This window comes from Artibeus jamaicensis, unplaced genomic scaffold, assembly GCF_021234435.1.
Source record: "Artibeus jamaicensis isolate MK-2021 breed Jamaican fruit bat unplaced genomic scaffold, CSHL_Jam_final contig_465, whole genome shotgun sequence".
Taxonomy (NCBI): domain Eukaryota; kingdom Metazoa; phylum Chordata; class Mammalia; order Chiroptera; family Phyllostomidae; genus Artibeus; species Artibeus jamaicensis.
Window position 1 is genome coordinate 34947434 of NW_026521843.1, and position 13603 is coordinate 34961036.

Below are 13603 nucleotides of genomic sequence, written 5' to 3' on the forward strand. Positions count from 1 at the left end.
ACAGTTAAGAAGCTCCCCTGGTGATTCCAGTGTACAGCCAGAGTTGATCAACTCTCACTGCAGAACTGGGCCACCAAGGGAGCTACTGATTCTTCTTCAATCACAATGTGCGGAATTGGGAAGCTGCTGGTTTAGAACTATGTCTCCCCTGCTGCCATTAGGAAGCTCCCATGGTCTGCAAACTGCCACCTCCAGAAAGTTGCCACTCCAGAACCCACCACAACTGCCAGTATTAACATATTAACTCATAAAGCAATGTGCACCCTGCCTCTTGGTGCCCAAGAAGCTACAGTCACAGTTACCTCAACTATCAATGCCAAAGAAAAAAAACTACGCTCCACCATAACTGTGCTATCACAGAACGAGCAACAGATAGCTCTGCCTGACTCACGCTCTCCCTCCACATGTCCTTCTGATGGCACAATCTCTATCACGTAACAAATCCTAATTGCAGAAATGTCTGGGGTATGTAGCTTTAAACTCTCCAACCCTAAAGAACAAGGAAAGGAAGCTAGAAAGAGATTTATATGGATGTTTTAAGTTTATACCAATCCAGTTTTCCAACAAAGCCATCATGAAATAGATGAGCAGTAGTTGTTTTTTTTATTTCCTGATTTTTCAGGGAAGACTGATTGAGCTGAAAGTCTGTTCCCATCATCCTTTATAAACCTTTGAGTCCCAGAACAAGTCAAGCTTTTCACTTCACCCTATCTTTTCAGAAGTCACTTTGGTTACAATTCAGTTAATTTTGAATGATTTAATTTTATTTCATTCTCCTGCTTCCACTTTTGCTGCTATTTCTCAGGTACTCTACAAGTTGATTTCTTAATGGGATTTAAGAGAATTTTTTACAAAATAGTTACCAATTATCCAATATTTGATCACTCTATAAGGTTTAAAAAACCCACTAAAAATCAGAAATGTCTTCTTCCTTTTATTTTTTATTTTTTAAAGGTTTTATTTATTTTTAGAGGGGGAAGGGAGGGAGGTAGAGAGAGAAAGAAACATCAATGTGTGGTTGTCTCTTACATGCCCCCCACTGGGGACCTGGCCTGCAACCCAGGCATGTGCCCTGACTGGGAATCTAATCGCTGACTCGTTGATTTGCAGGATAGTGTTCAATCCACAGAGCCACAACAGCCAGGGCTTCTTTTTTTCTTTTCTTTTCTTTTTTTTAAATATTCATCAGCAATTTGACAGGGGATAGGGAAAGTTGCATTACGTCAACCTAGCAAAGCTGCTTTTTAATACCAATTGGTGTAATCCAGGCTGACACTCATTAAAGGCCAATGGGAAAAAATTTTCATTTTTCATTTTATTGAGATATGATATATAGCTCTGTGTAAGTTTAAGGTATATAGCATAATGACTTGACTTACATATATTGAAAAATGATTACCACAATAAATTTAGTTAACATCTACCACTACATGTAGTTACAAAGAATAGATGAGTTATTTTAAAGACAGGAGGACCCTGACACCACACTAGCCCAGATCTGAGAGTAAATATGATCTGTGCCTTTCAGAGACTAAGAGAGAGAGAGAGAGAGAGAGAGTGTGTGTGTGTGTGTGTGTGTGTGTGTGTGTGTGTGAGTTTCTGTGTCTGTGTACTAAGGAGGAATCAAAGGAATGTCTTCCCGAGAGACTTCTTAATTCCATAAGAAAAGCAAATCTGAGACTAGCTAAGCCTGTGCTTGGGGATATTAGGAAGGGAAGGGCCTGAATTGCCTACTTTTTTCTGAGTCTGTGCCTGTCCCTTTCTCCCCTTCCCTATCTTGATGCCATAGCTCAGAGCCTGGGTGCACTCTGTTCAAAACATAGCTTTGCCCTCTGTTGCCTCTATGATATGTCCCATCAGTGGTATCTCTGATCGTCTCCTCTTTATCTAAACTTTAACTTTGTCTTGCTCAAGAAGACTTACATATTTCATGTTTTCTTTGTTTTTATGATTATTTATTTATTTTTAGAGAGAGGGACAAGGAAGGAGAAAGAAACAAAGAGAGATCAGGCCCGCAACCCAGGCATATGCCCTGATTGGGAATCAAACCAGTGACTTTTCAGTTTGCAGATCGGCGCTCAGTCCACTGAGCCTCACCAGCCAGGGCTATTTCATGTTTTCTAAAGCACTCAGTACTAAGCACAGTGATGTTTTCCCCTACTGTTTCCTCACTACTAGAGTGTGGAATACCCTAGATTTATTGATTTATTGATCATAGTCATTCTGACTGGGGTGAGGAGATATCTCATTGTGGTTTTAAATTGCATTTGTCTGATGATTAGTGACATTGAGCACCTTTTCATATGTCTACTGTATATCTCTATGTCCTATTTGGAGAAGTGTCTATTCAGCTGTTTTGCACATTTTTAAATTGGATTGTTTGGGGGTTTTTTGGTGTTGGGTTTTATAAGTTCTTTATCAATTTTAGGTATTAACTCCTTGTCAGATGTATTGGTGAGTATGTTCTCTCATTCAGTGGGTTATATTTTCATATTTTTATGATTTCCTTTGCTGAGCAGAAACTTTTAGTTTGACGTCAGAAAGTTTTTAGTTTGATATAGTCCCAGTTGTTTATTTTTTCTTTTGTTTCCCTTGCTTGAGGAGATGTATTAGAAAAAATATTGCTAGAGCCATGTCTGAGATCTGACCACCTATGTTTTCATCTAGGATTTTATGGCTTCATGTCTAACATTTAAGACTTTAATATATTTTGAATTTATTCTTTTGTGTGATGTAAGAAAGCAGTCTAGTTTCGTTTTTCTGTATGTATCCAATTTTTCCAACACCATTTATTGAATAAACTAACTTTAGTATTGGATATATGCTTGCTTCTGTCAAATATTAATTGATTATAAAGGTGTAGGTTTATTTTTGGGCTCTCTATTCTGTTCCATTGATCTGTGTGTCTGTTTTTATGTCAGTACCATGAGGTTTGGATCACTATGGCCTTATTGATATTAGGTAGCATGATTCCTCCAACTTTATTGTACTTTATCAGGATTGCTGTTGCTAAGTGGGGCCTTTTGTGGTTCCGTATGAGTTTTTGAAATATTTGTTCTACTTCTGTGAAATACATCATTGGGATCTTGATAGGAAGTGCATTGAATCTATAGATGCTTTGGGTAGTGTGGGCATTCTCATGATGTTAATTCTTCCTATCCATGACCATGGTATGTGCTTCCACTTACTTGTATCTTCAGTTTATTTCTTCAGTGTCATAATTTGCTGTGTACAGGTCTTCTACATCCTTGTTTAGATTTATTCCTAGATATTTTATTCTTTTTGAAGCAATTATGAATGGGGCTGTTTTCTTAATTTCCTTTTCTGTTAGTTCATTATTGGCATATAAAAATGCAATTGACTTCTGAATATTAATTTTGTATCCTCTACTTTACTGAATTCATTTATCAGGCCTAATTGTTTCTTGGTGGAAGCTTTAGGGTTTTAAACTTATACACAATATCATGTCATCTGCCAAAAATGACAGTTTTATTTTTTCCTTTCCAGTTTGGGTGCCTTTTATTTTTTCTTCTTGTCTGATTGCTGTGGCTAGGACTTCTAGTACTATGAAGAATAGGAAAGGTGAAAGCAAACATCCCTGTCTTATTCCTGCTCTTAAAAGGAACATTTATAGTTTTTGCCGTTGAATATGCTGCTGGCAGTGAGTGTGTCATATATGGCCTTTATTATGTTTAGATATGTTTCCTGTATTACCACTTTGGCTAAAGTTTTTTATCATAAATGGGTGCTGGATTTTATCAAATGCTTTTTCTGCATTTGTTAATATGATAATGTGGTTTTTATCCTCCATGTTCTTTATTTGGTAAATCAATTTTGCGAATTCTGTACCAACCTTGCATCCCTGGAATAAATCCCACTTGATCAGGGTATATGATCTTTTTGATGTATTGCTGTATTCAGTTTGCTAATAATTTGTTGAGGATTTTAGTATCTATGTTCATCAGTGATACTGGCATATACTTTTCTTTTTCTTCTTGTAGTCTTATCTAGTTTTAGAATTAGGATAATCCTGGCCTCATAAAAAGAACAAACAAAGCCAAAGTGAAGAGTATACTATGATATTAACTACTTAAAAATATATAGGAAGTGTTCTAAAAAAATGATGGTTATTTTAGGTTAATAAATAATTTTTCCTTCTATTTTAAAAATCCCTTAATTATAAGTAGATGTTTCTATTATTTAAAATTAGCTTAAATATTAGTAACATTTGCTTAAAATTCCTAAACTCTTAAAAATCACATATTGTCGGCAATCCATGCTTAAATGGTACATAATTTCTCTTTGCTAATATAGTGGTGTTGGCAGACACAGTAAATTTTTTTAGCTAAGCAAATGTTAGTTGTTGCTATAGCACCTCTGAAATTACAATAAAGCTACATAACAATTGACAGGGGTACCCTTGGGTAAATGTGGAGAAAAGTCAAAGATTGATTAAGAAAAGGAAAATGTCAACTTTTCCAGCCAGTGACATACAGTGACAGGACCTCAATCCAATCTGAGATATTACTTCTTGGAAGACAGAGTACTAGTGAGAAAGACATTAATAATTAGGATGAAATCCAGTACTTGCACAGGCCAGTGAATGGGATAGAGGAAGATTTGGGAGTAGGAGGAGGTATTTAGATAAAGTAGATCCATAAACAAATATTTTTAAAAAATAAGGGTGTGTTCAGAGAGCAGAATAGTTCAAAGTGTCTTGACTATAGGGTACCTAAAACAAATAAGATGGGGAGAAGCAGGTAATCAGAGGTTAATGGAGGCTGAAGACGTTTGATTTTATTTGGAATGCAGTATAGAGAGACTTTGAAGATATACTATTGAAAAGAATGACATAACATCTGTGTTGATTCTAGAGTCCCAGTGGAATGAACTGGAAGGGAGATGAGCGGAAGACATAAATTGTGAGGTCTCCATAATAGACCAGGAAACTCATTACATGAAATTATCTAAATTAGCACTTCCAAGATATATTTTACTTTAAAATAATTTAACCACATTCTAACATAGTTTTAGATGATTTTCGGTGTCCTCTAATGCAATTGGCACATAATATCGAATCAGATTGCAGAGGATTATTTTAACTCTATGGCCAGATGCAGAGACATATGTAAAGGTACTGAAGCCAACAAATATGTTGAGAAATGCAAATTCTCATGAGTAAAAGGATTTGGAATTCTAGAAGGCAGCAGATTATCAATAGCTGTATCCAGATTCTTTGGAGTGGTGAGTTGCTTTAAATTAAAACTTTATATTAGTTTACCAGGAAGTAAAATTTTCTAAGCATAAATCGTTTTAACCTTCTAGTCAATTAGGATGTTGCTGAATAGTAATCAAAACTATAACAATGTTATACTAGTGAACAGGAGATAATTTTTTTCTGTTTCCACTGGCATAAAAGGGTTTAGGTTTTATTTTTAAAGATTTTATTTATTTTCAGAGAGAGGGGAAGGGAGGGAGAAAGACAAAGAGAGGGAGAGAAACAGGGATGTGTGAGAGAAATACGTCAATCAGTTGCTTCTCAGCACCCCCTACTGGGGACCTGGCCCGGGCCCAGGCTCGTGCCCTGACTGGGAATCAATCTTGTGATCTTTAAATTCGCAGACAGGAAAGGGTTTAGATTTTAAACCAGAATATACCAGAATCCATGTAGAAGATGGATTCAAGCCCAGTGACTTTCTGAATTGTTGTAGAAGAGCAGACATCACCTTGAGAATTGGCTGAAAATCCCGGCAGACCAGTCAGGGCACATGCCTGGGTTTCGGGCCAGGTCCCCGGTAGAGGGTGCATGAGAGGCATCCACACATTGGTGTTTCTCACCCTTTCTTCCTCCCTCCCTCCCTTTCTCTAAAAATAAACAAAACCTTAAAAAAAAAAAAATCCCGATAGATTTGGCAGTCACTAACCAAACACTCTTCACCACCAGGCTAGCAGATCCTTCATTTCAAAAGAACTCATTTTTGGGTACAGAACTACTGACACATGTGGGGACCGGACTGGGCTTTTATTTACAAACATTGAGAAAAGAGCGCCACCGGGCGAGCGCGTCCTCCCGGGGAAGCCAGCCCGGTCCCACCAGAGGGCGGGGCGGAGACGGAGGCCTCGGGCACCGCGGCGCGCGGCCTCTTCCCTCCGGGTGTCCCCGGCCGCCTTCGCTCCCAGGCCCCGCAGTCTCATTTGTCGCCTTCCAACGCGTGACCCCGGCGCGCGCGCGTCCCGGGCCGGTGACAGACGCGGGGTGCGCCGAGCGGCCCCATGTGCCCCCTCCTCCTCTCGGCCACCGCAGTTGCCGCGCCTCGAACCTCGCTCCGTCTCCTCGGCAGAGGGCTCGCCGCCATGTCTACCGCAGGGTCCCTCAAATCCGTGGACTACGAGGTGTTCGGGAGAGTGCAGGGTAGGGGACCCCACCCCCCAGTGTGGGAGACCAAAGCGGTGTTAGGGAGAAAGGGGACAAAACTGGGAGAGGACCTTCCCATCTTAAGGATCCCCTTCCCAGGAGTGGCTGGGACTTCCGCTGGGCCATGACACAGCAGGAGGGGAAGAAGGCGAAAAGCGCATGCGCCGGAGACCGTGGCTGGTGTGGGGCGGGAATGAGCGGAGACTGGGGAGGAAAAGGGGAGGGGGCAGAGAGAAGGGAGGTACTTCTGGGCATCGCGAATGGACTTACTAGTAATGGGGCAGGCAGACTGAAAGGGAAAAAATGAAGTTGGGTAGGAAAAGGAGGGTCCTTAAACTAGTTATCCTGTTACTTGCCCTAGAAAATACTAGGCTTAACCTGAGCTTCAGGAAAGACACCCATATGATGTTTCAGGGTTCACTCTGTTGGAGAGCATATGCATGCATATATATATATATAGAGAGAGAGATCTGTAACTTTTAGAAGAATTCTTAAAATGTTATCTAATTTTTGTTTCATCGTTAATTTAAATAGTTGCAAAGGATGTAATGTCTGGCTTATTGTAACTTGATATTTCCAAATTAAAATGTTAAATCACTGAAATTTATGCCAGGGAATATAAATATAGTAGTGATTTAATACTATTTCGTTTAAAATAAAGCTTTTTAACATTTGGGAAATTTAACATCATATCTTTTCCTTTTGAAATGTGATTTCCAATTCATTTTCCCCACAGTTTGATCCCACTGTTATGCTTGAGAGTGTCTCAGTGATAATCTGTCAAACTTTCTGCAATATGTATGTACAATATGTATGTGTGTATGTATACACATATATAGGTGTGATATATTTTCTTTTTTTAATTTATTTATTTATCTTTAGAGGGGAAGGGAAGGAGAAAGGGAGAGAAACATCAATGTACAGTTGCCCTTTGCTCATCCCCTGCTGGGAACTGGCCTGCAACCCAGGCATATGCCCTGACTGGGAATTGAACCGTGATTGTTTGGTTCGCAGGCCTGAGTTCAATCCACTGAGCTACACCAGCCAGTGCAATGTAATATATTTTCTTGATTTCCTTTGTCCATAAAGCTCTATTACTTTTTTCTGGCTTGAGTTAGTATTGCAATTATTATTAGAATGCAATTGATGAAAATAATGAGCACTTTTAAAAGTATAAATATTATTAAATTAAAAAGTCAATTTGTATTGAAAAATTCTTTTGTAAGGAGAAATCTTGATTAGAGGAAGCATTGAAGTATCCTTTTATTTTGGACTCTAGAGGTTTTTACGATTTGAGGCAATGTATTAGGGTAAGATTAAGGATGGATGAGATGATATCTTTTGTAGAGAGACGGATGTTTCTTTCAAGGAGTGAGTATGAGAAGGGAGGTGGAGCCGGAGGGTAGGGTGCCTTCTCAGACAGTCAGTTTTAGAAAAGAATACATATGGAAGTTGAGGATCTGGAAACCGATTCCCTTAAAATTATCCATGGTTTGCACTCTGTAGAAAGTCTTTGGGTACACCAGGAGTATGGTGCTCTGGATTGAAAACTGCTACAATATGTCACTGAAAAATATTGCACATAATATATGAAAATGGTGGCAAAGATTGACAAAATATTTGGTCCACTGGGCAGAGATGGCAGTGGTTAAGGGTGTGTGTGTGTGTGTATGCGTGTGTGACACACATATTTACTGGGAATATTCCATGTGCCAAACATCTTTTATTTATTTAATCCTTATCATAATTTTTCAACAATATATCTTACTCCCGTTTTAACAATGAAAAAACAGGTAGAGGGAGGTTCAGTAACTTGGACAAGCCCTAAACTGACAAATTGGATTTGATCCTGCATCTCTCTAACTCTGAAACTTTCACTTTTTCATTATGCAATGTTTTCTGTGAATACATAGTATGTTTATATTGATTTTAATTCTGTAATTGCACTTGTGGGTCACATGGTTTATGAAAATCAATTTTGGGCAACAGTACAAATACAGGAAAGGTAAAAGTAATATATGTAAACAGTGGCATTTAAGAAAATGAGCTTTAGGGCAATAAGTCCTGTAATTTGCAGTATGTAAAGTGAAAGAAAGTACACACATGCTATTGATTTATCAAGGCATAGTATTGCTGTCAGTGGAAATAAGGCTCTTCCATGGGATCATGTGGAAAGCATCCCAAGGACCCACAAAGGGGAGATTGTGGTGTGGCAAGATGGTTCACACCTGAGGAACTAGAAGCTGCCCCTGTGTTTCTAATTTCCTATCTCCCTCCGTCCTGCCATTAAAAAAGTTCAAACGGTCTTCAGCAAGGCCAAAACAAAAGCCAGGGTCCAGAGTCTCTGCTTTATGTGAAAGCTTAGTCATTTGGGAGCCCACAAAGAGTGGGTTCGTCTCTCAGGTCCATCTGCCACAGGCCCCAGTAGTTGCTAGACCCGCGTGGTTGCGTGCTCTTGGGCAAGAGAGAATTGGAGAATGAGCGGGTGAGTGCAGGTCCTGAGAGTGAGAGATGGAGTGGGTGCGCAAGCGCACGCTTCTTTATTACCCTGGGATTGTGTTAGCTTGGGTTCCGGATGGACCAGGTGCTTTTGCAAAAGAAACAACTTCCCAAGCTTTCTCAGGCTTTTGATAGGTTTACACCCCCTAGTTAGACTGACAGGCCTCTATGATCCAGCACCTTCCCCGACACCCCCAACACTCTGGTACCAGAGGGGGAAAGGGTGGAGCGCAAATTCCCTCGGTGGAGCAGCGCTATGATCCCCTGGGGTTGGAAGCTGTAGCTTCGTGGTTAAGCAAAGGAGGCTTATGCTCCCAGCTTATTAAGCTCGATGTCTAATTCCCTTTTGCTTCCCTCTCTTATCAATAATTAGCTAACCAACTATGGTAATAGTTGGTGGGACAAATTCTTAATCACATATTTGCACATGTATGTGTGTGTGTGTGTGTGTATAATTTGCTGAGAATTTAGGATGTGCCACGTTCTGTGCTCTATATTTTACATGCATTGTCTCACAAGTATTTAATCCTCAACCCTGTAGCCTCAACCATTTCCTCATTTAACAGGTGGAGAAATTGAGCCATAGAGAGTGACTTTCCCAGGTTATACAGTGAGTTAAATGGCAGTGCTGGGATTTGAACCTTGGTACTCTTGATACCAGAGCCCATGCTCTTCATCACTGTATCGATTCTCCTCTCAATATTCTTTCCCCCTTCCCCCTTTTACTTTTGCCTTCCTCTTGACTTACGCACTGAATACATATATACACCAGCCCAGGACATTTGGACCCAGCCACTGGGACTGTTCCTTAGATGAATGACCCTGAAGACAATTTTATGGTGCTTTTGGTTCCAAGGAAGTTTGACATGGTCAGTAAACAGCACACTTGAAACAGTGCAGCCGCTGACTGTCACTTGCTCACAATGTCTCACTATTTCTGTGCATCAGTCTGTATCGCACTGTTTTTCTGTGTGTTGCCTAAACACAAGCCATTAGTGTTTTAGCCGACTCATAATGATTGTGTAGAAATAATGTACACTGAATAGCCAAAAATGAACATTTTAATTTTAACACTATAAAATGGTTAATAATTACAGAGAACATTGTAAGATTAACTTTTAATTTAAAAGTATGGAATAATAAAATAGTGAAACTGGCTTGTTAAAATTAATGACTAAGTAAATTTATAATGGAAGAAGTTATAACTGGCAACATTTAATATGGACAAAATATGAAGTGATAAATAAAATTACCATAAAAATATTTAGATGGGAAATATTCCCAGTGAAAATGGTTTTAATGACATAAAAACAAACATGGAAATGATTTAACCCTCCTGTCCTGGAAAATTGATCAATAAATTAAATTGGCTTCATAAAATTTGTGACAAAATATTTCCCAGCTAGAACAAAGGGGTGCTGTTATATTTCCATTTAGAATGTTTGCATTTTAAACATCCTTGGTGACATAATGGCAGTTGGTATGTTCTAGGGATCAGATGCACCTGCTTTGTTCTCAGATACACACACCCTAATTTACAAACACATTGGATTCCAAGAATTAGTTTATAAGTCAGTTGTTTGAAATTCAGGAAAATACATTTATAGAAATCATATTGCAAAGAGTGGCTTCGTCTCTCAGGTCCGTCTGCAGAACCTACATTTCAAACCTTGAGATGCTGGTACTTTCTGTCGCTGCTTCTCTTTTTCTGCTTTGCTTTTAAATATTTTTCTCAATTTTAGGATACTTTTAGATTCATAGAAAAGTTGGAAAGAGTTCCTGTATACCCACATCCAGTTTCCCCGATTGTTAACATCTTATATAAGTATGATACATTTGTGAGCCAATATCGATACATCATTGTTAACTAAAGTTTATACTTTTGTACAGATTTCCTTAGTTTTTAACCTAAAGTTCTTTTTCTATTCTAGACTTCTTCCAGGATAGCACATGACAATTAGTCATCTTGTCCCCTTAGACTCCTTTAGGCTGTGACAGTTTCTCAGACTTACCTTTGTTTCCTATACGATTTTGAGAAGTACTTTGAGGTTAGGGGCTTTGTAGAATGCTCCCCAGTTGGGATTTGTCTGATATTATTGTCATGCTAAGACTAGCCTTATGGGTTATTGGGAGGAAGACCACAGAGGTAAGGTGCTACTTTCATCCCACCATATCGAAAGGACACATACTATCAGTGACTTACCACTAATGTTGTTGACCTTGATCACCTGGCTGAGATCCAGTTTGTCAGCTTTCTCCCTGTGAAGTTACTCTTTTTTTCCCTCCCTCTCCATCCTCTACTTTTTAATCTCCACATTTTTAGGAGCTCCATGTTTTTGCCCCACCAAATTCTGTTGCTTTGGGCCTTTCAGATGAGTGTCAGGGGGCCGACCACCTGTATTTTAAGAGCATTTGTAACTACGGCATGATTTGTAATGTTTTGTTACAGCTACATCTAGAATAATACATTCTGAAAGTTTGAAAGGGAAAATGGTTAAGCTGTGTATGGATTCTTTGATGTTTTACCAGCTCTCAGGTGAATATTAATGACACCCGTGGAAGTGGATTGTGGCAATCTGTTGGTTTACCTGTGCTTTAGAAATTCAAGTTTATTTAGTTTCGGTAGCTTCTAATTCCTTTTTTCATCCTTGTTCCTGTAGCATTTCACTTATACTTCTGTTCTACTTCTTATTTGTACTTGCTTTCCACTGCAGTTATTTACATACTTACATCTATGTCTCTTATTAGACAGTAAGGATAGTATTTTGAAGGTCAAGCTGGTGGCCTGTTTTTATATCCTCTACAGGTTGTGCTTCTGGTGGCACATCAAAAGGGTCTCAAATTAAAGTGCTTGGGGATAGTTGGCTTGGAGAAAAAACAGGGGTGGAAGCCACTCTAGCTGTTTGAAAGATGCTGTTTTGTGAGTGGCTCCAGGGGCAGACGCTGGATGGCTGGAGAAAAGTTAAAGCGAGGCAGAATTTCATTCCCTATAAGTAAGTCCTTCCTAACCACTGAAGATGTTTAGATTCATCAAGGGCTGCTTTGTCAGCTGGGGACTGGATGACATTCTGCATTCAAAGCTGACGCGTGCAGCCAGGTCCCAGGGTGAAGGGGTGTGTTACAACAGGGAAATCTGATTTTACATGACAGGAGGCTGACGTTTAAAATTCAAGATATGCTTTTGTCAAATACCAATATTTCTTTGTAGATTTAAAGTGTGGTTGCCTTTGCAAATTGTGATTGCCTACTGACCTCAGAGTTTCTCACGGACTGTCTTTCCACTGAGTGAGGTCCTGGTGCAGCTGATGGAGCCTCGACTAAGCAGCACAGTGTGCTCACGTCTTTCCTTGAGCACCAACCGCAGGGGTTGGTGTCTCTTCCAGGTTTCTCTTTCTGCATGGTCTGGCTTAACACATTTTTCCAGAATTTTCTGCCACTTTCTTTCATGTCTGCAAGCTAGTGTCTCTCCCTTTGTCCATATCACAGATTGCCTTTCTGATTCCCCTTCAGATCTATACTTCCACTCATCAGGTATTTTTATGGTGCTGTAAGAATTCCACTTGTGATATTATCCTGTTTTTATAGCTTTACTGTGTTTCTTCATTTGGTACCATGATACACTATCGTCAGGAAACAAATGATACCTCTTATTACTATAAATCCACTTACAGAAGTACGTAAGATTACCTAACCCTCTGATTCCTTCTTCTGTATTTTCTTCACCAGGTGCAATTGCTATTAACAGAAGCAATATTTTTTGGCTGATTTATCCCCTGTGATGTCCTGAGTTTTTTCTTCTAATTTATTTTTCAAATGAAGTATAATTTAAACTCAGTAACATTCACCCTTTTTAGTGTGCAGTTCAAGGAGTTTTGAAAACTGCAGAGTCATGTCGTCACCACCACAGCTGAAATGCAGAACAGCGCCATCGTCCCCCAGACTCCCGGTGACTGTGGCACTCCTCTCCTCTCCCAGGCCTTGGCAGCCGCTGATTAGCTTCTTGTACCTGTAGTTTTGCCTTTCCCAGAATGTGGAATTAAAATTAAAACAGAAGTGTCTTATTATGCTTAAAGTTGGATTTAGTTCTTGTATTTAAAGAACAGATTCTAAAAGCTGTGGTTAGGTAAATTTTATATGTCGAGTATACTCAACTGTCCTTGTAATAAGCATTTTATTTCATTTAGCATTTTAAAATAGAACAGCGATTTTCAAGCTTTATCATCTCATGGAATACATAAACTAATTACAAATTCTGAGGCATGCCAAAAAATATTTTTGCCAGTATGACAAAAAATAGTTATAATTTTGATTACTAAACAGGCTGTAAGTGTGGTTTTTCTAGGTTTTCTTCTGACTTTTTAATAAATATTTTATTGATCATGCCATTACAATTGACCCAATATTTCCCACCCCCACCTCCCAGCACCTCTCCACAGCCGCAGGAAATCCCACACCATTGTTCATGTCCATGGGTCATGTGTATCAGTTCTTTGGCTACTCCATTTCCTATACTGGACTTTAAATCCCCATGGCTATTCTGTAACTACCTATTTGTACTTCTTAATCCCCTCACCTCTTCACCCACTCTCCCACATTCCCCTTCTGTCTGGCATTCATCAAAACACTCTCTGTATCCATGATTCTGTCTTTGTTCTTTGTTTGCTCAGGTTGGTTTTTAGATTCAGTTGT

At 39.2% G+C, this 13603-nt stretch overlaps 1 protein-coding gene across 2 annotated transcripts in view; it reads left to right on the plus strand.

Moving 5' to 3' along the window:
- ACYP2 (acylphosphatase 2) overlaps positions 1 to 13603 on the plus strand; it is a 212445-nt gene that overhangs the window by 90302 nt on the left and 108540 nt on the right. Inside the window, exon 1 of one of the 2 annotated variants that reach the window (XM_037158441.2) lies at positions 6091 to 6412. The exons of the other annotated variant lie outside the window; for it this stretch is intronic. Within the exon in view, the coding sequence (XP_037014336.2) occupies positions 6274 to 6412 (139 nt within the window). The 5' untranslated portion in view covers positions 6091 to 6273. Of the gene's footprint in view, positions 1 to 6090; positions 6413 to 13603 lie in introns of those variants that run through there. 2 annotated transcript variants of the gene reach the window in all.